This window comes from Hoplias malabaricus, chromosome 10 (assembly GCF_029633855.1).
Source record: "Hoplias malabaricus isolate fHopMal1 chromosome 10, fHopMal1.hap1, whole genome shotgun sequence".
Taxonomy (NCBI): domain Eukaryota; kingdom Metazoa; phylum Chordata; class Actinopteri; order Characiformes; family Erythrinidae; genus Hoplias; species Hoplias malabaricus.
This window is the reverse complement of record NC_089809.1, coordinates 33,536,330-33,563,507: the sequence shown is the minus strand read 5'-3', so window position 1 is coordinate 33,563,507 and position 27,178 is coordinate 33,536,330. Positions and strand designations below refer to the sequence as shown.

General features: G+C 38.5%; 4 protein-coding genes across 8 annotated transcripts in view; 2 read left to right on the top strand and 2 right to left on the bottom strand.

Moving 5' to 3' along the window:
- Nucleotides 1-2,433, bottom strand: part of chd4b (chromodomain helicase DNA binding protein 4b) — a 35,711-nt gene extending 33,278 nt beyond the window's left edge. The window contains exons 1-2 of one of the 2 annotated variants that reach the window (XM_066683634.1): nucleotides 2,367-2,433; nucleotides 1,130-1,280 (exon numbers count right to left, since the gene is read on the bottom strand). The gene's annotated coding sequence lies outside the window, so the exon portion shown is untranslated. The remainder of the gene's footprint in view (nucleotides 1-1,129; nucleotides 1,281-2,366) is intronic. The other variant, XM_066683633.1, reaches the window with a different exon arrangement.
- Nucleotides 634-6,526, top strand: wnt4b (wingless-type MMTV integration site family, member 4b). The gene is given in 8 exon segments (XM_066683636.1): nucleotides 634-901; nucleotides 1,150-1,303; nucleotides 2,086-2,170; nucleotides 2,386-2,517; nucleotides 3,598-3,821; nucleotides 3,823-3,969; nucleotides 4,754-4,916; nucleotides 5,792-6,526. Coding segments are annotated over 8 exon segments (1,311 nt in total). The 5' UTR covers nucleotides 634-665; the 3' UTR covers nucleotides 5,962-6,526.
- Nucleotides 6,527-6,616: 90 nt separating this feature from the next.
- Nucleotides 6,617-13,310, bottom strand: cdc42l (cell division cycle 42, like). The gene is made up of 6 exons (XM_066683590.1): nucleotides 13,167-13,310; nucleotides 11,898-12,002; nucleotides 10,981-11,053; nucleotides 10,767-10,876; nucleotides 9,700-9,897; nucleotides 6,617-8,791 (listed from the first exon to the last, which is right to left on the bottom strand). Exons 2-6 carry the CDS (start codon nucleotides 12,000-12,002, stop codon nucleotides 8,702-8,704), a joined length of 576 nt encoding a protein of 191 aa, XP_066539687.1. The 5' UTR covers nucleotides 13,167-13,310; the 3' UTR covers nucleotides 6,617-8,701.
- Nucleotides 13,311-14,145: 835 nt separating this feature from the next.
- mlf2 (myeloid leukemia factor 2) lies at nucleotides 14,146-19,005 on the top strand. 4 transcript variants are annotated; one of them, XM_066683587.1, is made up of 9 exons: nucleotides 14,148-14,363; nucleotides 15,125-15,181; nucleotides 15,295-15,403; nucleotides 16,136-16,177; nucleotides 16,295-16,348; nucleotides 17,265-17,393; nucleotides 17,729-17,888; nucleotides 18,047-18,242; nucleotides 18,436-19,005. In XM_066683587.1, the coding sequence occupies exons 2-9, from the start codon at nucleotides 15,138-15,140 to the stop codon at nucleotides 18,437-18,439; spliced, it is 738 nt and encodes a 245-aa protein (XP_066539684.1). In that variant the 5' UTR covers nucleotides 14,148-14,363; nucleotides 15,125-15,137; the 3' UTR covers nucleotides 18,440-19,005. The 4 variants fall into 4 exon arrangements, with proteins under 4 accessions (XP_066539686.1, XP_066539684.1, XP_066539683.1 ...); XM_066683586.1 differs by having other exon boundaries at nucleotides 14,148-14,858; XM_066683588.1 differs by having other exon boundaries at nucleotides 14,160-14,178.
- Nucleotides 19,006-27,178: the final 8,173 nt, after the last annotated feature.

Sequence of the window (27,178 nt, the reverse complement as noted above, 5' to 3'; positions counted from 1 at the left end):
CAACTGTTAGAATACAAGATTTGGGGATGCGAAAGAGACACATGCCACAGACAGTTAAAGATTTTCATTAAAATCAGTTATCTTTGCGTGAAACTGTTACTCACATGCAGTGATGAATCAAAAACCTGTAAGATGAGTAGTGTTCAAGACTGGGTTGAGATATTGTGATTCAACTGAAGTTACGTCTGTGTGGACTGGTTTATAATAAGAAAGTTTGCTGGATATATTTCTGAGTGGACGGTTAGTGTGCTCCATCTGGACTGGTAAGATATTTACATCAACTTATTTATTGTGAACAATTTAAAGAAATGACAACATTGGGTAGACCCTGCAGTAATCAGTGGTGTTCATTATATTACTTTAAGGGCCTTTGTAAATACTGTGTTACTTAAAATGTAAATTTCCAATATATTTATGGGGTTTCCTGGGCCTAAGCTGGTAAAGAAGCACTTGTAAAAATTAGAATGTGTGTGTTTTGTTTACACTGCTCAGATATTAAAATCCTTTATTTGAGCCTTCATTAAAGCTCTTTACTGATATAACTATGTATCTTACACACTAGCATTTACTCAGTCTTTAATGATTTAATCATAATTGTCACTGGATGAAAAGACTTACAATTCATAACGGGCTAACCCTCAAGATTAAATTGATTACATTTTTTTATGTTGGCTCTTTTCATCAGATATGAGGGGATCATCCCCAACTCTAAACCTGAGAGAGTGAGAAGGAACAAGAAACAGCCACACATTTGTCCACACACTCAGAGCACACCGACAGACAAACAGACAGACAGAAGGACAGGCAGTCTGATGCCAACTGTCTCCTCTGTGAATCACACGGGACGACTCCTCCTGCTGTTGCTATGGGCAACCCACCTCTCCATGGCGACCAACTGGCTGTAAGTTGGCGTGCATGGGCCGTTGTTTGTAATGCTATAACCTGTAAAAGATGGTGACATCTTTCTCCTTCTCACGCATCCTCTGCACCTCTCTCTTTGTCTTTCCCAACTCTTAAAACACTCCATCTCTATTCAATGCCTCGTTTCTTTTGCCTTCTTCATTGTCTCGTCCTCCTATTCAACCTATGCCCTCTCGTCTATTCTCTTTCTTCATGGTAACATACTCACTATGTTCTACCGCTCCACAGTTCTATTGCCCGGTTGCCACGTTCTCGTCCAATATCGGGCGACGGGCCATGTGGGCGTCTGAGGGGGCTTTCAGCAGGACAGGTGGGGGTGTGCCGAGCACGGGGGGAGGTCATGGAGTCTGTAAGGAAAGCTGCAGAGATGGTCATCGAGGAGGTTAGAATGATCATTAATTTATAAAAATGCTTATTTCATCAGTGGAGCTGAATGGGCAATTTAAAAAACGTTAACAGATTTCTAATCCAGTATCATATGTCACCCTGTCACATAGAGTACCATACAGAAGGATATAAAAAAGGGATAGGAAAATGTTTTCATGACTTTTATTAAAGGCAGTTTAAGCTAATGGTGTCCCAGTAAACAAGGAACGTCCCTGGACGTTCCAAATTGGTCTAAAATAGTCTGTCCGTCAAGGACATATTTTAAACGTCTATGGACGTCCAAAATCCATCTTAATAAATTAGTTAAGTGGTGACCAATCGATAACGTTAGTGGACGTCCAAAACGCGTTTTATACAAGTAATTTATTTCGGGACCAATTAATAACGTCAATGGACGTCTAATAGTCGTCTTTTCAATGTCTGTGTTTGGACGTCTTTTCAACTTTCATTTTCAACCTTAAGAGAACGTTGATTAGACGGCAGTCGTTACGTTACTCATTACATTATTGAATCAACGGCTAATTGTTTACGGGTATATGGTTAATTAATTATTTTTTATTATTTTTTTAATATTTGCTAATAATAAGAAATGTAAAAGATGTTTTAACGACCCCTGTAGAAGTAGTTATACTGCATCAAGGCAATGTTGATTTACTCTACACTTTTTGTTAAGCCCATGTGTTATTTCATGAAAATGTACTTTATCTGGAGACAACCACAATAATTAATTTACAATCCTCTCTTCCACTCTCTCTGCTTGTTTGCCTTTGGGGTTAGTGTCAGCACCAGTTCAGGAATCGTCGCTGGAACTGTTCCACCACACCTCGCGGCATTAATGTGTTCGGCCGGGTGATGAACCAAGGTCAGAAACCTCTGGTCTTTTGCTACGGTTTGTTAAAAGTAGACCTTTAAAACTCATATATTATCCTATTTGCTATTTCTAATGTATTTCCAAACAGTAGTGTGTGCATTGAAATCCACCCAGGAAATTTCCGTAAAAAATCAAAGTCACTTAAGGCATTATTGGCAGCTGTAAGTGTAACCGACGTGATACTGACTGTTTCTGATGTGAGACAGGCACGCGAGAGGCAGCCTTCGTCCATGCCCTGTCCTCGGCGGCGGTGGCGGTTGCTGTGACTCGAGGCTGTAGCAGGGGGGAGCTGGAGAGGTGTGGCTGTGACAGGAAAGTTAGAGGAGTCAGCCCAGAAGGTGAGTCCAGCTAAATATACAACACTCAGAGGCACCAAGCTTCAAACTTCAAAACAAATTAAAAATTGTGAAAAGGGAGCGTAATTTCGGATGAATTAATTCACATATTACCCAGACCTACTTAGAATATTTGGGTCTTAAAATATTATCATGTCTAATTCTGACGGAATCTCCCGAATCAATTAGAATACAGACCTCTTCTAATCGGGACCGCGGATCCATGTTCCAGGCCGTGATTTTGAAATGGCCAGCTTGTATGACATGCACCTGCCGGCCTTTTCAAAATCCCGACATGGAATATGGGTAAAAGGCAGATTATTACATTATGCTTTACAACAACAACAATAATAAAATATTATTAATAATAATAATATTCATGAATTTAATTTAAATTAGATACAAGTTTCATTAAATGTTAACAACTATAGTAACTCACATATTTGAAAACGTATCATCAATGTGTAAATATATTGTAGTAATGCCTCTGTTGAAGGCCATAATCATTTGTCTACTTAATAAACGATAATAGAGTGTTTAAATGTATTTGTATAATATGTTCAGATAGTTATGAAACCGTAATTTAGAAAAGGCACACAGCACTGTATTATCAGTGATTAACACCACATAAGACTCTCTGGTTATCAGAATCATTTTTAAAGGTTATCTCAAAGGAAACAGTCCACTAATGCTTTAAAAGCTGCTTGAATGTAACCCAAACATTTGCTTTCGTTCAATATGTGCAGATCCATCAACATGGTTCCTGTCTCTATCTCTACCCACACAGTCACTTACTTGCCTTCAGCTCAAAAGCTCCACCCAGCAGGTCAACAGGATGAATCTACCTGGTTGAGGATGTTTTTGCAATACTAATGGCACAGCACAAATGGCCAACCTTAGCTTTTACTGCTTAATAACTGCATTATCATTTTTCCAGGACATAAAAAATAATAATAAAATAACAAGACAACGTGATTACAGATTTTCCCCAAATTATTTAGCCCTACTTACACAGTGATCGCCACCGTAGGAAGGTCTCTGAGAAACTGAGAACTGTGTCCCCCTCTCTTACACTCTCTGCAGGCTTCCAATGGTCTGGCTGTTCAGATAATCTGTCCTATGGTGTGGCATTCTCACAGACATTTGTGGATGAGCCAGAACGCGCAAAAGGCACATCATCTGGGCGTCCACTAATGAACATTCATAATAACGAGGCTGGACGCAAGGCAAGTGCAGAGAAAAAAGGATCAAAGTGTCTCTCTAACTTTCAGACAGGTTCCATTCTCATTCTGACTTTCTCATTCTTCCCTTAAGGCTATTCTCCACAACATGCAGGTGGAGTGTAAGTGCCATGGTGTGTCAGGCTCCTGTGAACTCAGAACCTGCTGGAAAGTCATGCCCCCATTTCGGCGGGTCGGTGCTGTGCTGAAAGAGCGCTTCGATGGAGCCACAGAGGTATTCACTCCACCACTGACCCCTGACCCTGAATGAATCCCAAGGCTGGTGTTGTAATTTCTAAGAGAGTCACAAACAAACCAGTTTAACAGAGTGTGAAAACTCCTGAATATTTAAGATCATGCAATCTCAGAAACAGATATTTCTTGCTTATAATATATACATTGTCAATTATTAAAAGAAAACCCTCTTGGACCCACTCACAGACCACTTTATGAGGTCCAGCTGTATTTAAACAGTAGCTGAACACTGATCACAAAAATATATTGCAGATTAATGCATTAATGACTATTCTGCAAGTATTCTAAAATCATCACAAAATATTTGTGTCCAAAATAAAGAAACCAAGCTCTAAATGATTATTTGACTGAAAATACTTTAAATTAGGCAGGAACACACCCTGGAGGGGGCGCCAGTCCTTCACAGGGCAACACAGACACGTTCACTCACACACACAGACACTTTTGATTCACCAATCCACCTACCAACGTGTGTTTTTGGACTGTGGGAGGAAACCCACGCGGACACGGGGAGAACACAACAATTCCTCACCTGGAGCGGGAATCGAACCCACAACCTCCAGGTCCCTGGAGCTGTGTGACTACAACACTACCTGCTGCGCCACCGTGCCACCTAAAACATGATTATGTCTTGTAAAATTGTCTTTAAATGTATTACAGACCCCACTAGCACAGGTCCAAACATAGTGTCTCTTTATTAGTTTCTTTACATGTCATGTTACATATTATTTAGATCTATGATCACACCTGTTGGCTGATTTCAGGTGCGTCTGACACGAGTGGGCTCTCGTGCAGCTCTGCTGCCAAAAGACCCCCAGGTGAAACCAGCAGCTGCACGTGACCTCGTGTACTTGGCCTCTTCACCAGATTTTTGTCGCATAGACCCTGAAAATGGCATCCCGGGGACAGCTGGACGCCGCTGCAATGGTGAGAGCACTAAAACTGCACTAGACAAAATTAACTGTAAGAAATGACTTGTTGACTGACCCATAATCTGCGTCCTGATTAGACTGGATCTAATTAGCTTAACCACAGCATGACTAATTTATAATAACAAAATCCAAACCTACGTTTCTACAATTACATAAGAAATAAAAATGCATTATGAACAATAGCCTTGATTACAAAATGAAACTGCTTCTATTGTGGCAAATTGTCAAAAGTATAGACCCTTTACATGATCAATGTTCTGTCTGATTTTGCTGAATGCAGAGTGCTTTCTTTCTATGTATCTTCCACCTCTGATTGCTATCTCATAACAATGGCACATGACAAGATATATAATCATGGCAATCAGATTGTTGCTTCTCATAGTCACTTTGTTAGATGAGGATGAAATGTACAGGCATAAAGACCTTCAATAAAGGTCAAATGATTATGGTCTGAGGATATTCCCCTAAATGGCTAGAGCAGTGTGCTTCCAGTTAGTTGTAATTACAGGAGTAATGAATCACAGCACACAGTTCATAACACCCTCTTGTGTATTGGGCTGCACATCTGCAGCACCGTCAGTGACATGTCATCTGTGGAAAGTGCCTACTAAAGGCATGTAAGCAGCTTAACTGGAGAAGTGCACCTGTTACAATAAGCTCAAATTTTACTTCTCAAATCTAAGATCTGACTATGCTGTAGGGGGCAGCAGTGAGAAATGTTTGTTTAATTGAGCTGAAGCCGTGTCTGTTGTCAGATGTACTGACAACTAGGATGGAAGACTGCTAATCAGCAAAGTCAGGAATGAAATCTGGGAGTGCTTGCTTTTAAAAAAGTGACAAAAATCTATTTTTTTCCTCCTTGGGCTGTAGGAACATCACGACTGGCACCAGACGGCTGTGAGCTGGTGTGTTGTGGCACAGGCTACCGTGCTGGAAGAGCTGAGGTGATCCAGCGCTGCTCTTGCAAATTTTCCTGGTGCTGCTCAGTCCGGTGCCAACAGTGCAAAAACACAGTGCTCATTCACACCTGCAGAGATTGAAACCCGCACATATACAAACACACAACTAAACATATCTTTTGTCGTCACTGGAAACAGCCTTATCCTGGAGCCAACATCAGTATCCAGCATTTCCTGTTCTCCTACAATTCACTAACACTAGGTACAGCAGAGCAGAGGGCAGAACACATAAATGCCAGTTCTGCTTATAACATACTTTCAACTCATGCACACACAAACACATACACAAACATACTACTAACTAATCAGACAAAGCTTTAAGGCGGAAATTAATCCTGGAATAACACTTTCTTTATGGGGTTTTAGTTAGTGTGTTAAACATTTAGATTAGTGCACTTTGCATATAAGCAGTATTTATAATTCCTCAACACTGTTACTGATTGTGTCTTGACTCCTATTTATTTAAATTCCTGCCTGTGTGTGAATCTACATTCCTACATACACTGTATGTGTAAGATTATGTTGTCCTGCTGTACACAGATGGTGGCACTGTTTTCTTCTTGCTGCTATATTCTCTGACTGCCTGGTCAAATTAAAGTGGTCTGAACACCAAATGCTGGACTAATCCACTGCAGTATGATTGATTTATGACTGAAATACACAACACAGTTATAGCAGTATTGGTGCATCCACTAATGTTAGAATGAAATAAAAACATTTTTGGCATGTGTCTGTTTCACCAACTTTTATTACAAATATAGTGAAATTAAAAACACCACAGAGTTGGACTAAGAAAAGGCCTGAATTAAGACCTATAGACTTTGTTGTTAAAATGGTTATTCAAAATAGCACATGTCAAACCGTTACATTATCAGTAAATCACAAAATATAGGTCTATCTAAAAAAGAAAGTCATTAAGAGAAAAAAAAATGTATCTCAAGTTTCAAAGAGCATCACCACTTAAATGTATCCACCCCAAAAGACAAAGTAAGATTCTTAAAAGTATACTCCAGCATCTTTTAGTCGAATCACTATCTGCCACATCTGTAGCATACAATCCATTACAATGGACAATATTATCAATGCAACTCCCTGTATTTAGATAAGAATTGAAAACCCACTTTTAAGCACGCTTGTAAAATAAGCAGTTGGGGAGTTGCTGCATTTCATTACTAAATAATTATTAGTATAAAATTATTTTTGCAGAATACATTAACTAATTCCGCAATCAAACATAGATTAAGCAGTAAATCTTTGTTCCAGAGCTCTAAACATATTTGCACACAGTATCTGATATCTTACAGAAGGAGTAACCAGTTAGTGTACATTAAATCAGCCCACACTAAGCAAGGCAGTTCCTTACTGGTTCCTGCCTTAAGGTTAAATGGAAACAGCGAAAGGGGATGTGGCTATAATGCCATTTTTACTTTGTTGCTCCAGTGTTGAGAAGTTGCTTTAAACATTAGAACAACTTTGGTAATATTCTCATTTTTGAGTTATTCACACATCTGTCTCATCATATACTTTGTATTGCTATAAACATTGTATTGAATGTCAAATTTGCACCTAAAATTGTGCACAACTGTCAAACATTTACTGAAATACATTCAGCAACTCCCCAGTGGCTTTAAAAATGAAAATCTACAAGCAAGTTTTAAATCAGCAGGTTTTCTGCAGGCAGATATGTCAACATTATCATCTTTGGTAACTGAGGACACGAGTGCATCAGATAGAGGTCCGACTAAAGAATGCTGAAACATTCTTTTAATACAGTACGGCATAAGAACCCCAGTCAGGAGCTGCTGCACTCTGTTGGCTGCATGAACAGCGTTTCAGACAGCACCAACACTAGATGAAGAAAATTATTAGATCAAGTTCTCTGTTAATACACTCAGAGCTGTATCTGCTACAGACGACTCTGAAGACATAGATGATTTTAACTGTGGCTTTAAAAATATTATTTCTAAAAAAAAAAAAAATGCAATTCTTTATATGCCCTGCAGGTGGGAACAAAACTCAGAGCTTCACTTTGACTTCTTTTGACAAAGCAACCTAAAAATCTGAATAGAATATTCAGAGCGGGTTTCCTTTCAATTCTAACATCCCCTTACTCTGGAAAAAGGCCATAAACTAAATTTTGCACCAGGTATTTTTAGAAACGTGTACACATTCTATGTACACTGTGGTTGTCCACAATAATACAAAGTGTGCAATACCCCAAAAGAAATCTCTAGCATGCATCAAAATATGAGGAGGAATCACCCATTTTTTGGAATGTTATTCATACAGAATTAACTCTGTAAGACTATGCTCAATGTACTGGTTAACTATAAAATACTATGAAAACCATTTGAAAAGCATGGGCAAATGCTGAGCCATGTGTATTTTCTAGCTGATTTTCTCTGCTTTGTTTTGAAAAGTGAGAACTGAAGGCCCAGATTGTTTGTTACTGATGAGCTGCCCATCTGCAGCTGAGGGAGATTCAGACATATGTTATAAAATCCCTAATAAAGTGCTCCAATTATTCACTAATATTTTATTATTTCCTAGAGGTGTCAGAAGAGATGCTAATTCAAGTCTCAAGTTTTTCTTTGTTATCATGTAAGACCTTGAAGGCACTGTATACTTCTTTCTTTAGTTCAAATACACTAGTAAGCTCATCTCCCATTCTTTTCACATTTTCTGTCTCCCTGCTTTTCCCATTTTTATTAACCTGTCTGAATCTGATAGTTAAACCCTCCCAGCCCATAATCCCTTACTGTGCTGTCTCCATCTCCCTCTCTTTTCTCTGGAGTGTGTGTCCCTTGACCCCTGTTGTCCTCTACAGCAGAAAACAGCGTTTCTTTGGTTTGGTCTCTGGAGGCTCCAGAGCTGCCAGAATGGCCTCGTCAAACACATTCTTCAATCCTCTCTGAAAGGGAGCAATAGAGACAAAGAGAAAACGGCAGGCCATTATCAAGCACCTCTTAAATAACAACACAATTTCAGAACCACAAACAGATGTTTTAAGTGTGATTTTATGTGTAGTTTTCTCTGGGGATGGGACTGATCCTCTTTAACAATCCATTTTTGCTCTCCCTCGCATGCTACACTCTAGATGAACGAACCCAGAGACCCATTTCCATGTTTACAATACACTAAAAATTCTATGGTTACACAGAATTCAGAGTTCAGTGGTGAAGATTTCTGAGAAGATAAACATGTTTAATTACTGGGTGGGACTCTTATGATAAAAATGAATAGAAAAAAAAACTACTCAAAACTGAATCTAACACCAGTTTTTATACTTCCTTATGCAGTTCATGTTTTTGACCATATTTGCATTAGGTCTAAAGATAATGCAGTGGGGGCAGCACCATGGTGCAGCAGGTAGTGTCGCAGTCACACAGCTCCAGGGATCTTGAGGTTGTGGGCTCAAGTCCTGCTCCAGATGACTGTTTGTGAGGAGTTTGGTGCGTTCTCCCCGGGTGCTCTGGTTTCCTCTCACAGTTCACTGTGTGTGTGTGTGTGTGTGTGTGTGTGTGTGTGTGTGTGTGTGTGTGTGTGTGTGTGTGGGGCCCTGTGAAGTACTGGCGCCCCCTCCAGGGTGTTCCTGCCTTCAACCAATGATTCTGGGTAGGCACCAGACCCACCATGACCATGAACGGACAATGCATGAATGGATGAAAGAATGAATAATGCATTACCCCACCAAAAGGAAACGTACTTGCTACTGTCACATAGTAAAAGATGGACTTTGGGTAGAACTCACACATACTAGAATAAAACACTAGTCTCAATAATTATACAAATATAAGGCACTAAAAATAAAGATTTTACCTGGGTAAGAGCAGAGCACTCCACATATTTGACAGCTCTGAGATCCCTTGCCAGCTTGTCTCCGCTCTCTGGAGAAAGGGGGCGCTGTTTGTTTTTGGCTAGTTTTTCAACAGTATTACTGTCATCTCTCAGATCCACCTGGGTGCCCACCAGGAGGAAAGGAGTACGAGGACAATGATGGGAAATCTCTGGCACCCACTGAGGGAAAGAGGAAGAAAACTATGATCAGTGAACACGATTGATCAATTCATTTGCCTTTCGAATAAAATGCTTCACAAGGCACTGTTCTGTTCCGTTCTTCACCTCAATGACACTGGGCCTTTGTTCTGCAACAAACTGACAGAACCTATAATTGCATGTCATTTATTACATAACCTTAGAAGACAACACATTGCTATAATTTTTTTAAACAAGATTGAAAATAAAAGGAATTTTCCTAACCAGTTACTGAAGCAACTAAACTAAAGTTTTTGCTAATTGTATTTCACATTCAGGCACAGCTAGTATTTTGGCATTTGTCTAACCAAGTGTTTTATCATTTAGATACCCACTGTATTTTACCCACAACTGATTTTAAGAACTACAAAAGAACTTGTTTATGCAGTAGCGATATTGAGAAGCGGGAAATACCACAGCCGTATATTTGTGTTGCAGTTTCGAATGTTTCCTGTGCACACAGGAAGTCTGGTGTCTGGAAATTCAGCTTTAGACTCCAAAGCAAAACCTACATACAGATTGTTTTGAACTCATTCTCTACACACTTCTATATATAACTGAATACACAGAAATGTTTATATAGTATTTATTATTCAATATTAAAATGTCAATAAAATCTTTGTTTCCCAACATACATAAATTTCCCCAGAAAAAGCTTCAACTATTTATTTATTTTCTCTGAGCAGCAGTAGCTTCAATATAATCTCAGTGCAACTGGAACATTCAATCCAAACTCTTGCCTCACCTTGTTAAGTTAGCCTGTTAAACCAGATGACACTGAGCAGTTGTAATGCTACTTTTTACATTCTGCTGCCACCATTGTGTGTGGAGAGTGTGGGAGAGAAACTGACCTTTTCTTTCACGTTTTCAAAGGAGGAGGGTGAGACTACAGAGAAGCAGACAAGGAAGACATCTGTTTGTGGGTAACTGAGTGGCCGCAGTCTGTCATAATCCTCCTGACCTTAAGAGACAGAGAGAGAACTCCTCATATTCACAGCCTTCCAGAGACCATCACACAGGCAGAACACACTGCACAAACACCCTGAGGCACATGAAGAGCCTTACCTGCTGTGTCAAACAGGCCCAGTGTGTAGGGTTCCCCTCCGATCATAACAGTGACCGCATAATTATCAAACACCTGACAAATAAAAAAGTAGAAATACATCATTAGATTACAATAGTATATTAAAGGCAGATACTCAGTTTAGGATTTGCTCAAGGCAATCAGTAACCAAAGAGTGTCTCTAGTGGCTTAAACACTTTAAAAATATTCTAAAAGGGCAATACACTAATAGAAGTAATAAAGGTGTAAACTTCACCCTCCCAAACAATCAATACTGATACTGATAATTTAGTAAACACTTAAGCCACAAAATCCCAGATGTTGCTAATATTTATTGTGAATATACTGCTTTAAAAATAGTCAGCATACTGGAGCCTCATTTATGTGAGAGCAGAAGAAAAACATTAAACACATTTTAAAATGTTAAAAACAAACACATTGTACACAGAGAAATAAGTTTACTAATTAAAAATGTTGAAAATGCGAAAAATTCAGGTCAAAATCAGTTCTCATTTAAAGGAAGAAGGGCTGAAACATGCTGATAAGAACAAGACTGTTCAGAAGTGGGAAGAATGTTGTTATGTTGTTTGATCTTTGTGGTATTTTGACCAAAGCATATCACAGACATTTCATTAAGACTCCAATGAATTGTGATATCTTGTGGAACGAGGTGTCATATGTCCCATTTAAATATATACAGAGAATTTTTTCATTATAATTGTCCATATTGTACTGAATATACATCAGTAGGTTATATTCTGTTCTAACATTCTGAAATACATACAGTTGCATTTTAACAGCTCAATTATAACAGTATAAATATTATAACAATATTTAATGACGGAGAATATATAAGTAAATGATGTTCATTGTCCTTCTAAATATGCTTTAGGAGGATGCCCTTTAGTCCATGTCTTACCGTGGGAACGTATTCAGAAGGGAATTTATTGGTTGTGTAGGAGATGAGGAGGCAGGTTTTCCCAACAGCTCCATCACCAACCACGACACACTTTATTGTCTGCATCTATAGGTATAGGAAGGAATGGAAAAAAGTTCACTAACAACTTAATTTTCTTTTTGCCCAAAATTTCAGTTTCAGTTTCTTCAAATTCAAAGACTGAGCACTGTCACAGACAAAAGCGTTCACTAGCCACTCTTTCTGACCATTGAAGGCAGATTAGCGAACAGAAGGAGTACAAATACAATTTAAATATAAACATATACTAAATGAAAAGATGAGATTGAAGACACCGAATTATTGCTGTGATTCTGTGTTCGTGTGGACTTTTGTGTGATTTGTGGATGGAAAAAAAGGGTCATTCAGGCAGTGAATGCTGGCATGTAGACATTTTCAGAGCATATTTCTTGGTTGATGAGTTAAAACTTTCAAGGAAAAGTTTATAGAATACAGAGAGGTATAATGGGAGAAATGAGGGCAAGAGAGAGAGAGAGAAACAGAGTGAGAAAGAAGAAAGAATGCTATGGAGATACTCGTTTGAAAAGAAAGATAGATGGGGAGAGGCAAAACAAGTGTGTGTATGTGTGTGTGTGTGTGTGTGTGAGAGACTGAGAATGTTAGTTCAGGTTAAACTAAGTTTTTCACGTTGAGACTGAGGCCTGGTAGTGGCTGTGTCCCTCTGAACTCCTTTTAGTTGAATCAGTTTCACTCTTTCTTCAGTCACTTCCTCCCAACACAAGGCCTCAGTAGGACACATCATATCAGTTCTGACCGAGTTACTCCTCAAACAGGACAATACTGAGCTCAATGTTGTGGATGTGTAGTAACAGACAATCATCTTTATCACTTTATCATGAGCAACAGCAGTCTTTTGCTTAACTGTTTACACAAAACAGAGCACTACAGGCACGTCTGCCTCTGTAGACTAACTCTAACAGTTGGCAACAAAACTGGTACAATGTAAACCTGTGAAAGCGCACTAAAATCATCTGTGGCATATTAATACATGTTAATATGTGTATAAATTCATTATTTAGACTGTTAAATAAACTCGACATCGGGCTGAAGATACGGGCTAACGTTAGCCAGCACATAAAGTGCCGCTAAAACAAAACAACAAAATGGTAAAAAGTCCTCAGTCAGCGAAACTACAAGAGTAAGACACACGAAAATGTGTATAACTAAGAGTAACAACAGTTAAAACACATAGAGTTCGAGAAAAACACTTACTGCTCCTGAGCGCTTCTAGGCGTTGGTTACGTCCGGATTCAGCGGAGAATCAGCAGAGCGGCAGGGGGCGCTAGAAACACATACCGACCAACCCACTAAAGATACCCCGATACCATCCTCACACGCAGCGCTGTGTTTGTAAACAACAAACACCCTATGGTTAATTTAACTGCACATAAAGTACGTAACGTAATAACGACGTTTCACACCGGCAAAAATATGAAAAAATCTGAAAATCGCTATAACGGTATATTTTCATAATAAAAGTCGTTATTCGGCGTGTGTTTGTGGTGGGTGGGGTGGAGGGCTTTGGAATGTCAAATGGCTCCGTATTCCCTACATAGGGCACTGTATCGATCATGGATACTACCGACTCTACACAAAACAGCACACTACATATCTAAGAGTAAAGTACTTATATTAATCCAAATTTGAATTACAATTCTCTTTCTAAATTTAGTACACCGTTTATGTGTATACGCCGCTTTGTATGAACTACGTAGTGTACTACATAGGGAGTATGATACAATGTGAAATAAACCCCTTTGACATCGCGGTATTAATGCTTTACGATTCCTGTGTTGTATTTCACAAAGCAGGATTTCTCATTTAGACCGAGTTTAGACTTGTCCAATAGGAATGTCCTTCAGGTCTTTTTCTATTGGACAGGATTGACTTTAGTCTTAAATTATCCGGTAAAACTGATTAATCATTTGTCATGACGTATCCCACTGATAAAACCTTTCCTGTTACAATTGTCATTATTAATAAAAAAAAAAACTTTTAAAATGTGAATAACATGCTAACATTGGCAAAATGTGCATTGATTAAAAAACAATAAATCAATTCAATATTTTATTGAACACTCTATATTATAGAGTTTTTTTCCTGCGGTTTGGAATTTATGTATAAATAAATAAAGCATAAATTGTGTATAGTTGCTATATTTTTTTTATCTGAGGTAGGACTTTTGTTTGCGTTCCTCGGTGTCTCGGGGGCGTGTGTAGTGATGGTGATGTGATTCTCTGCGGCCTTGTGTTTTTGTGTGTTGTGGAGTTAAATTCTCGTTTCCTTCACACTGTTATTCCGCATTTATCGACTTCGTTGGTTAAAATGTGTTTCCTGTAGACGCGTCTTACTGTCCATGCTGCCGGGAGAAACACCATAGCTCCGGAGAGTGCGCTTAAAACCGTCGTGGTTTGTCGTGTTTATGTGTCTTTGTGTGTTTTTATCACTGAGGAACAAAGCTGGGTTTCAGCATCAAGAGATCTGACTGAGGGCAATTTGCTGAGCTCTGCTAAACTGAACTCAGCTCTTCTTTAGACGGAGGTTTATAAAGCGAGTGGTGTTAACCTTGTAGCCGTGTTTTAGCGTTAGGGGGTTAACGTTAATCAGCTGTGTGTTCAGAGAAGCGTGGCCATAAATGTTCGGACACTCAGATTGTGTTCAGCCCCGTGCTCTGTGTCTTTACTCCACGTTATCACAGAGCGTTCATTACAGCGTAACTCTAACGTTAACGTCATTATAAAACTTGTCGATTAGCCGTGCTATTTGTGCGCTAACGTTCAGAGCTCCAAATTGCAATGACCTAAATATTGTGCAACTGTTCGCCTTCATTGCAGCGATTCCTGTTAAATTACTTTAAATTATCAGTGCGTAACGGTAAATATCTACTCCGCTACGAAGAAATACGTACGTGAATTCGTTACTTTGTCTCATTAAATCCAAATTCATGCTGGACTCAATACTTGCTTTAAAAACCTTGTTGCATTAAACATAGTTACATTAAGGAGCTATTTACATTTTTTTTACTTCTGTTGCATTCAATGGTTATTTGTGCAAATTTAATGACTCTGAATTGCACTTAATACATGCATTAACGTCTTAGTAGCATTTATTATCAAGTAAATATATTGTTATATAAGAAAATATTTATTTTCATTTTAAAAATTGCACAGCTACGTTCCCACAATGTTTCGCTATTTGGACGACGTTGATGACAGTCCGTACATGATGTGAGTATAGCTTTTATCATTTTATTTTTGTCTTTCATTTCTTGCCAGAGCAGTTGTGTCATCTCTGATCATTTAAGTGATTGTGGATGACTGGTTGCCTATTGTCTTTCTAGGGATCCTTTTGCAGCACATCGGCATCAGATGAGGAGCTTGTTTGGCCCTTTTGGCTTCGAGCCTTTTCCTATGAATCCTCAGATCCAGTCTCCAAGAACACACCTGCAGGTAATCCGTATCCCTCCTTACAAATTACAACCACATTACAAGCAAAGATACTTTCTGTAAAACATTTTATTACCTGCAATAATAAGATGTGATGAGTAATAAGAAGAACTTGTGTAAGCTAATGTTTTACACTGCTCTCGGTTTAGAGAATAAAAGACATCTGCGGTTAAAAAAAACATCTGTAGTTGTCTTATTAAATTTCAGGTTTATAAAAAATATACAGCAAAATCTAGAACGTTAACTTTTTTTTCATATTTAATATGTATCATTATTAGTTTCTGTGAGGTCTGAAGTAATGACAATGTCAATCTAAACCTCACAGAAACTAATTATGACACAAATAGAAATATTTTCAATATTCCAGTTATTGCTGAATGTCTTACACATGTGAAGTTAAATTAGGACTAGCAATACATTTTTCAAAGTATAACTGTGGATAAATCATATAATCTCACAACTGAAAGCAAGGGAAATCTTCTGTCTGATATAAGTTGTGGATTGCAGGCTCTCCACAATAAAATCTTTTTTAAATATGCGTTTATTGGCAAACTTTCCAATGCCACTCTCGTCATTTTGTGGATGCTTACAACAGCACAATCAGTTTCCCACCATACTCCTAAGAGCACTTTTTACATTCAAACTAAAAGTGTTTTTTGTATTTCTTGGATTATTTGGGTGACTGGTCGCTAAAAAAAAAAAAAAAAAAAACTTACCCCTCATCATTCTCTTTAGCCACAGGCAGGAGCCTTGACCCCCTTTGGCATGATGGGAATGGTATGATCATCTTATTCTCCTACTACTGTAACACATAAATAAATGTACATGCATCTTCAGACAAAGACACATGCTGGAATTTGTAAGGGTTTGATGAGATGTGTTCCTGTGTCACAGGGTGGGGGCTTCATGGACATGTTCGGGATGATGAGTGAGATGATGGAGAACATGGTGAGTGCTTCTAAATTCACATTGTTCAGAACAGCAGGATTAATATGTAACGTGTGTTTTTACCATTTAACATGCTTACACTTTATAAATGACACAAGGCAGTAGGATAGGGCCTTGTCTTTCTTTACATCCTTTACTATTTTTTGAATGCCTTTATTGGAATGCTGAATTATTCCGATTAGGATTATGATTGACCTGAATTCAATGGATGAGCACTTGTGGTTTGACTGAGAGTTGAGCTATTTTTTTAACAGGAGCTGCTATTCTTTATTGTAGATGTACATTCACAATGTCAATGCTATGCACTTCCACTTTCTGACCACTTTGAGAAAACCTGTTGTATAAGTCCACTATACATGGTTACAGCTGTAGCCATACACTCATGGTTCAGTTCCTGACTACAGGTCTGTATTTGACAATAGTGGATTATTCTCTGTACACAAGTGACACTGATATTTTGTTGTTTGTGCGAGTATATGGCACTGTTGCAGGAGTTTTGAAAAAATGCCACTTCTAGGGTTATCCACAACTACAAAATCATCCAACTAAGAGTGGCCACTGATGAAAGCCTAGAGAAAGATTTAAATTGTTTATTCATTTTACATTTCTTTTACAATTTTACAAGTGTTTTATTTATTTAGTTTTAATTTCCCTTTTACAAATCCTCTTTAAGAATGTGGGGAAAAAAACTATTTTAGAGAAAGGGAAATGCTAGTATTTCCTCTTTGAGAGTTTCTGATCAAGTCGGTGCGATGTTGTGTTTTCCTGCTACGTCTGGCAGGACTGTTTAATCCAGTCATCTTGCTTCTCCTTAAAATATGAATTAATTCGTTCATTCATTCATTTATATGCTTGAATGCAAATGCATGTGCTACTGTTTAACTGAATGGCTGTGTGATGATCTTGATTCCTGCAGGAGAGGATGTCTGGTAGCCCGAGCTGTCAAACCTACTCCTCTTCCACAGTCATTTCTTACTCCTCCACTGACTCTGGAGCACCTAAAGTCTACCAACAGACCAGCGAAGTGCGCACAGCTCCTGGAGGGGTGAGACATAACATCCTCACATGTGTCTAAATGCAGATATCACTCCTGATGGGTTGGAATATAATGTAAATGCACACATACTCACCTGAAGGGATGTGAGACATCATCGAATAGGGAGACATGACATAAGCAAGCTCAAAGACACACACATTCATGTACCTACACTCTACGTGTACAAAAGCCCATCCTGGATGAACGATTGACAGGAATACATGCATTCCCAAAATGTTGAACTTGGCATGGAAGTGCTATCTCTCACACACACACACTTAATGATTGCTTTTCCTATGATTTTGCAGACTATTAACTCATTCTATGTGGGTGTTCTTGTGTAGATCCGAGAGACACGCCAGTCCCTCCGTGACAGTGAGAGTGGTATGGAGCGGATGGCTATAGGCCACCACATCGGAGACAGAGCCCATGTGGTAGAACGCGCCAGAAACCGTCGCACTGGCGACCGAGAGGACAGGCAGGACTTCATTAACTTGGAGGAGAGTGAGTGGTGTTTGTAGTCTTAATCTCCCCTAAAGCGGTTTAGTACATCACTTTTTTCCATACTGATAACCAGCCTCTCCCTAAACTTTGAAGCTTAGTTTAGTAAAACGTTCCAAGAGTTGAGTTTATTCTCTGTCTCTCACCCCATCCCCTTTCAGGTGAGGCAGCTGCATTTGATGAGGAGTGGAGAAGGGGGGTGGGACGGTATGCACCTCCTAATGTTCGTGGTCTGGATTATGGTCGGGACCGCAGGATGGGAGCAGGACAGTTGGCTTTGACTGCACCCCCAAGTTCTTCCTCCCCTGCACCTCGCCATGAGTCGCCCCGACACCCCCCTCGTCCCCGTTATGATTGGTGAGTGGTTATTTTAGTATAGAAACTGCTGTGAAAAGTTCATATTTGTCACTTTTTTAACATGATTTTTGTACATTACCTGGCAACTTAAATGTTTTATAAATATTGTTTGATTTTGTTGCTTCTTTTTCATGCTTGATTAATGTTGTATGAGCACTGTGTAATTTTTTTTTATTTGCTTTGTGTTTTAAAGGTGAAGGAGCTGAGCTGTAGGACCATGATCTACCTGACGCTGTGAAGGAGTGTTTTGGAGAACTAAACTGGACTGGACTGATATCCTGTATGAGCCACACTTTGACCTGCATCCTGGCATGAAGTGTGTATGTGCAAGTTAATATGTTTGACTTCTGCAGTGATAATGTACAGAATTGAAACTTCCATGTGTTAGCTTCATGCCAGGGCTTAATTCCCAAAGCATACACACCAGCCTTCAATATATTACCTGTAAGCGTAGTATGCATCAGTGGTTCAACTCCTCAGTCCTCTGTGACATTCTACACACACAATCTTAAACTGAATATGAGTTCATTCCCATGCTTCCAACACTTAAATATTAAAATATGTAATAATACACTACACCACACCACAACACACACATACACACACTCACACACACACACACAGACACAGTAAAGTTCCTAAATGTTTGTGTTGTTGACACCATGGTAATATGTGGGTTGAATTGTACACTGTTATGACTAATTAACCTTATTAACGAATAATAAAATCTTGTTAGGTAACTGTCGTGTCATTAATATCCAAGGACATGGTTAGTTGATTATGTAATTAAATATTTTGAGAGGCATATAAGAGACACACAATAATGCTTCTTAAAAATACCACGTAGAGTATTTAAAGTTTTGTGGTTCTACCTAGAAGCTAAGCAGCAACATTATGACATCATAGTGCACTCTTTTGATAGTGTGAAATGTTATATTTGTGTCTGAAAACAAACAGAAACGTATCAGTGCAGCTATGCTGTCCTGCAGTTCGTTACAATGGGTAGTGTACAGTGCATTTTAGTAGCAGACAAAAATTATCCATATTGCATGTGACTACTGTCGCAGTTATCGGCCATTAATTAAAAAAGGAAAAACAAAAAAACTGCGTTTGTTCCATAGTATGTCTTAACAAAGCTGAAGTGCTTATGTCGTCCACTCAGTTTACACAAGCTAATGCTAACTTAAATATTTGTTAGGCTGACTTTTTTTTTAGTCCAAGGCTCGTTTTGCTGATAGCGAATGCCAGTCTCCTCTCTCTTAGTCTCAGATTAGCTCATGATCATTAATGGAGTAATACGTTTAAGTCAAGGACCATGACTGAAATTCCTACACTTTCCACAGCTTATTTATCTTCAATTCTCCGTTTGGTTTACTGCGATTAAAGGGAGCACTGAATTGCCTCAAAGTGCGCTAAATTAGTTTTAACAACTTTAACCATCATGTTAAATACCAATACGAGTTTAAGAATGTTCAATTGTGAGTTAATAAACTGAGAAAATAAATATCCAAATCAAAATTTATTCAACGTTGAATTGTCTGACATGCCTCTGGTCAAATAAGGTTTTACATTCCTGAGAACACTTGCTGTATGACATTAATGCAAGAGGGCAAACCATGAGGGCAACTCTCTCAAAAAGGTACTGTGTAGGCACACGATTGTTCACTAAAAGTACAGACACTTGAAATGTAACTTTAAATGTACTCCAGGGGTGTTAGAGTTGAGTGTTTCCTAAAGGTGCATCACATTCTCTTGTCCAGAAGAAAAGAAGGAAATCTTGCAGTTGAAATGAGATGTATGAAATTAATATACTTGAAAATCTACACTTAATAAAGTATATGGTACAAATATGTTCCATAACTATGCTATAAATGAAACCCTGATGCTACTACCACACTGACACTGGATCTGAGAGTCTATATTACATGTAAATATATCAAATATAATAACACTGCAGCCAAAAGTTTGTAGAACAACCTTATCAGCACATTCTGAATGCATACATTTAATGGTCTTTACACACTATAATTTCCATAGGAAACGAAATGAAATGGGGTGCTCTGGAGCAGCTGTGCATGAACCTAAACTCACCATGCACTAAGCATCAGATTGAGTAGAATAAAGCTCCCAGCTTTGGACGGTGGAGTAGTGGAACTACGTTCTCTGGAGAGAATGAGAGCCATCTAATACCTTGGGGATGAACAAGAGTGGTATTTGTGTTCAATCATTAATCATCCACAATACGCACACCCTCCTTATTAGGCTTCATTATTATTCTTAGGAACAATTTATTTGGAATGTTGATAATTTTACCCTTGTACATAGTGCTGCAATTGCTTGCCTCAGTGACTCAGCGTTTCATTGTCCTCTCTGTTTCTCTCTCTCTCTCCCCCTTTATCTTTCTTTCTCTCTTGCTTTCCTCTCACTCTCTCTCCCCCTCGCTCTCCCAGGTGTGTGTTTGATTGCTCGCTCTGGTTAATTGGTTGTTTACACTCCATAGAAGCTGATAGTGTAAAAACGCCTGTCTGCCAATTGCTCCAGCAAATCATGCATATTAATTTATGTAGAAGCTGCTTGTTTGCCAATTATGGGAAAGCACTGATTATGCAAATCGCTCAGCCAAGCTTTTCTGAGTGACGAGAGGATAATGCAGACCAGCAAAAATATAGGAAGTGTGTCATGTATTAGTGTTTTAAAATAGCATACTTTACTGAAACACAGTAATAGACTGATTCTACTGCAATTATAAGTTAATTATAAATATATTTTTGCTTTGTTCAAAGTTGTTATGAATAAAATTCTGATACATTCATCCAATTGCTGTGTAGGGCAGACTGTGAGCAGTGGAACTGGTTTTTCAGGAGCAAAGTAACAACATCCTGTGATTTTGGTATGAGTTGGACTGGTGTTCGTGATCTACAACTAATTATCTAACTTCTTTACTTGATTTCATTAATGCATTTATAGCTGCATAAGTTCAAATCCTCACTGCAAAGTTCTAAAGTTTAATGTAGTCTTCCCAGAAAACTAAAAGACATTATTGTAGAAACGGAAAGAAATACTCCCTATTAATGGTGATGTTCATGTTTGTAAAATCTTCTTATAAAATTTACATGTTTTCTCACCATTTGCTAGCTCCCAGGTCTCAATAAAATGTCTAAAAAAAACAAGGTGTTTTGGTTTGGTGTGCTTTCTCTCTCTGCTCATGGCAGTGAAAGTCATGGAGTTTAGACAATAGAGAATTACAAAAGCTGAAAAGTATGAACTGAGATGAAGATATTGCTCTATTTCTGCTCCACAGGTGGGTAATATTGACTTGTTTTTTCTGTTTTGGATCACTTAAGGTGGAAATTCCCAAAGATGCAAAGATGTTTTCGTGTTATTTAAACCAGTGTATAGAAACTTCAGTCTTGTACAAACAAGAGTCATTTTCTTCCACATACATATTGTTCCACATTAAAATACGCAGAGCTTCTAAATATAAACAAACCAGCGAGAACTGCAGTTCACTCCAGTGGTCTCTGGAGCACCAGCACTGCTTTCAGGATCTCACGTGTAATGCTGTAAAGATTTGTAAAACTAATACCACTACATTGTGTACTACATTGTGTTGGAGATGTTTGAAATTCAGTCCTAGTGGTTTGGCGGTGTAATTGCAGAGCGAGGTAGACGCCATTGCAAAAGTATAAACCAACTGACGCTCACCCATGGTGCATGATTTGTGACATCTACAGATCTGTAAACTATATATATATATATATATATATATATATATATATGAATAATTACTGATGACTCAAACACAGCCAAATACTAAACTGTACAAATCATTTTGGTACTTCATAATGGTTCTAAGGACTGAAAGTGATTACTTGAGTCTCAACTTCGCCCAACAGTTGAAGAAAAAAAGTCTGCCTTTGGTATTATTGGTTTTAGGCAGAAAAATATTTTCACTTGTTTTAGTGTAGCTACTGTGTTCTGTCTCCTAGCAAAAGTGCTTCTGTGTGTCACGCAGAGAGCTGTGTGGGGCAGTGAGATTTGTTCAGGCATGTTAAGGTTTTATTCACACATAAACCAAAGATTAATGGACAATTTTCATAATGTAGTGGAGTAAAAAGTACGATATTTGATTTTGAAATGTATTGGAGTTAAAGCAACACGAAAAAGTACTTAAGTAGAGTAACGAATTACATTAACTTTGTTACTGTCCACCACTGGATATAATACATATGTAAATGTTGCAGAGTTCAGAGCCGTCCTGCTGAGCTTGTGAACAGCGGAGAAACATCACACAGAGCCACAGCTCTGACCACTGTCACGCCAAACACAGCCCCAGAAAAACACAAATGGAGCGTGTTTCTGTTTTGTGTACTATTATTTATTTTATATGAAATGTTGAAAATTACCCTGTGTAGCTTGATAAAACTGTATTTGAGGCTTGAGCTCTTTCCTGAGTTACTGAAACTAAACCCGTCTCCTTTGGCTCCAGTGCTCCTTTGGTTCCAGTTGGGAACAAACTTGGAAATGTGCTGAACAGTTCCTAATTTAGCTCACGGACTAGAACCTTTCCGGTTCCTTGTTGGTGGAAAAGTGCTATCTCTGCTCTGAACACAGAGGGCACCATGTGCTATAGGTCTGTAGTGAAGATAAAAGTAGTGACTAATGGAACATTGACACAGTTGCTTAAAGGCATTATGCAGGGGTTGCCAACAGATTACACTTTCCTTGGCTCTAGTGTCCAAAATTGTTACTTTTTTTAGCAGCATGGCTAATGTAGCTAACTATTGCCAAAGCGGTGTACTTAATCTTGCCTAATTAGCAAGCAACAACTAACTAGCCAGCTGCCTGCCTGAATCTTAACAGACTTGTCTGTAATTGTATGGAGTTGCAGCAATCACATATAGATCTTATTATTCAAGATGTTTGTTACTACTGTTTATTGCTGTGCAAAGCACTTTTGTTCAGTATTCTAGAGAACTTTGTCATACAGTGTCAGAAACCACATAAGTACGTTTTAGGATTATCATATGTCATAATAGGATCGGTGACTCAAAAGTGTCCATAGGTTTGAGTGAATGTGTGAGTGTGTGTTGCCCTGCGAAGGACTGGCGCCCCCTCCAGGGTATGTTCCCACCTTGTGCCCAGTGATTCTGGGTATGCTCTGCACCCACCGTGACACTGAATTGGATAGTAACTGGTTACAGACAACGAATGAATTAATTAATATGTCTTAATAGTACAGCTCCTCACTTCAGTGAATGAGTGCAGAAGACTCAAGGGAGACTTTTTTTCTTGCCAAAATATTATTGTAATATTTGTGTAGAGCTGCAGGCCTTGTGTCTGAGCCTGACATATTTCCATAATACCATTAAGCATGATGTTCAGAATCACTTTTCTATCAGAACTAATGCTTGCATAGATTATTAAATAAAGTAAATGAAGTAAATAGTGGAGTGATGCATTGTCTGTAAATGCAGCAACTCTTTGGCTTGTTCTCCTGTACTGATAAGAGGACAGAAGAGCACAGGAGAACACAGAAGAATACCAGACTGTTCCCTGTGGCCAGACTCTCAGAAAGTGGAGTGTTTTTTTTTTTCGTTTTTTTTTTCTTTTTTTTTTTTTTTAAATAATCATTTGCGTTTAGTTCTCCATTCTGCTCTCAGCAACCAGACAAATATAGCCTGCTACTACAACTACTGGTGTTAATTATAATAATAATAATAATAATAATAATAATAATAGTGATTATCATAATAATGCATTAAATTAAGAAATTTTAAAAAAACCCTCCTATGTAAATCAAGGTGTTTACAACTATAATGAGTTTATGTTGTGTTGTTTGTATGCTAGATATTATGAGTGAAATAAGCAGTCAGTGTCACAAAGATGTTCTCTCTAACATTATGTTACTGCTAATATGTTTTAATAATACGCATCCATTCTAGGGTAGCACGGTGGTGCAACAGGCAATGTCGCTGTCACACAGCTCCAGGGACCTGGGGTTGTGGGTTTGACCCCTGCTCTGGGTGACTGTCTGTGACGGGTTTGTCATGTTCTCCCTGACACTGAATGGGTTTCCTGTGTAGGTTAATAAGTGGACTGACTACTCAAAATTGTCCATATGTGTGAGTATGTGGTGTCCTGTGATGGACGGGTGTCCTGTCCAGGGTGTGTCTCTGCCTTGCGCCCAGTAATTCTGGGTAGGTTCCAGACCCTCAGTGACCCTGAACTAGATAAGTGGTTACAGACAATGAATGAATATTAATAATATTCATTTATTGTATTTTAATAATGCAATAAGGAATCTCTACTGTGCAAAAATTTTCAAACTGTAGAAAACAAAGTGAAGTCAAGTATATTCAGAATCATGAAGCAAATGCCATATTTGAGCCTGATCAAGCAGAAATGTAACTTCAGGCAAGGAGGCCCTTCACAATACTATAAGAGCAACAAACTTATTTTATATTCAGCAAATATTCCCTAGAATTTTCTTGCAATAAATGATACTATGATGGTTTTTAACATTTCATGAGCTTTTTTTGTATTGCCAGAACTGCATAAACATACAAACTGTTATAATGCTATGAAAGATTCATAACTCTTTGTTGGTGAAGGGAATCTGAAAACAAACATCTTACTGAAGACTAACCGAGGGGCCATTAATCGTTTTTAGATGGACCTTCCTTACATCCCACCACACACCCTCATCACTCAATGTTATACTAGTCAGCGCGGGCGTCTGTTAGCTGACATAAAATGTTCCGATCTACAGTGACAGTGTTTTAGTAGCAGTTTGAAAGATGCAGTAGCTGACTTCACAAGTCTCAGAAGAAGTATATATCGGTCCTCACGCTCCCAACTTCACTGCATTGTGTGAGCTAACAGGTGGACTTGGCTAAATGACTAAACCCATAAAACAGACTGGATAAAAATATAAAACATATGGTTTATATTGTTTTTTTACAGGGTCCAGTTCAATGTTTTTATATGGTTTTAAAGCACTAAATGGAGCAGCATAGTCTCAGATGAAACGAAAGGTTATAGAGCATTTTTATCTGCAGCACAGAGATTTTGGAGAAGTTGCCCAATGGACTGAACAATCTGTTTTTTATAATTAGATTAAAAGCTTTTAAAAAGTATATTAATGTAATTATCTCTGCATGGGTGCACATGTTGTATGTTTATGCTTTTATTTGCTGGATATGTTGTATACAGCAGTCTGGTGTTAAATGTGTTCTATGACTGTTATTCTGAATTCTATGTGTGTGTTTAATTTCTTCTCCTACTTTTCTTTATTGTGTTTTACCCTGTGCTTCTCTCGATACAAGCATCACAAGACATGAACAAGCTTATCACAAATATTGTCAGATGAATAAAGCTCTAAGTGTGTGTGTGCTTTTTATTCTGAGTGTTTACATTTCCCCTCTCACGTTCTTGTCTGTTTGAAAAACAATTTCCTTTTACAAGATGGCTACAGCCACTGAACGAGCTGGGACGCACGTCTCTCCCCCAAAAACACAGCGGCTTATTGAGCAATAAAACAGACAATGAACTCAATCATAAGACAATAAGGGTTTATAAAAGACAGAGGAAGCCAGAGCTGCATCTGCAGAGTGGAGTGTAGCAGACAGTGCTGAAATCAGACACACACACACACACACACAAACAAAAAAAACACTCAGCATGCACTTGCCACAACCCACAGTTTCTGTGCACAATGAGAAATCACTGTCACTTAGTGAACCACAAAATCAAAATGCTACACTGACACTCATACAGAATCTCTCAAATGTTGTTTTGTGGACACTGTAAAAACAAAGACACACTGTGTCAATAAACAGCCTCCCTTATGGAGCATTTTGTTAAACAGGAGTGAGTGAGTGAGTGAGTGAGGGGTGAATTTCAAGCCAGTTCCATGTGTAGCTTTGTATGTAAATCATTCAGATTCAGGATTCAGGCAACTTTTGTTTGTTTGATTCCAACTGCAAGTTTCTGTTGCCATCAAACAGGAGTAGATCTAATTCTTCTAATTTAATCAGTGCTCCACAAACGATCAATAGGTTGTATCAGGTATGTCATCAGCAGACTCACTGGATCTTTGCAGGACTTCTTGGCTGGACACACTGGCTTTTGAAAATAAAACACTTCCTTCCAAAGCAACCTAGGCAAATCCTTTGGCAGAAGCACTCTAGTCACTCACATAGCCAGTGGTGTCATATTTCTTTTGAATTAAAAAGTAAATTGATTCAAACACATCCATAGCTGTACATCAGTGCAGGACACAATTTTGAGTACCAACAAAATAAACAAACTTAATAATAATAATAATAAATCTGAAGTAGCATTGTGCAGATAAATAGTGTTTATAATAATTATTTGATTGATTAAATGAGTTACAGTTTGTCTTCACACACACACACATACACACACACACACACACACACGCACGCACGCACACACACACACACACACACAGGCACACACACACACACACACACACACACACACACACACACACACACACACAGATACTGTCGATAGGGGGAGTGCGAGAAAAGGACAACCCTGGTGATAACTCACGCACGCGCACTTTTTCGGCTGGTTACTATGGTTACAGCACAATGGAAGACGGGACAGAGAGAGAGAGAGAGAGAGAGAGAGAGAGAGAGAGAGAGAGAGAGAACTATGTTGGTTCAGGATAATCTATGTTTTTCATGTCATGATAATTAGTTTGTTTCTCTAGCTGTTGATTAGTTTTTGGTGTGTTTGTATTTGTGTGGACATATATTCTCAGAAAATATAAACCCCTTGTGTGTCCTGTGTTTTATTGGCACAGTAAAATGACATGATATTGGGAGTAAAGCTCCATGAGCTGAAACCTGACCTTCCTTTTACTTGGTTGATGCTTCTGATGTTAAAGTTATTTTATTTATTTA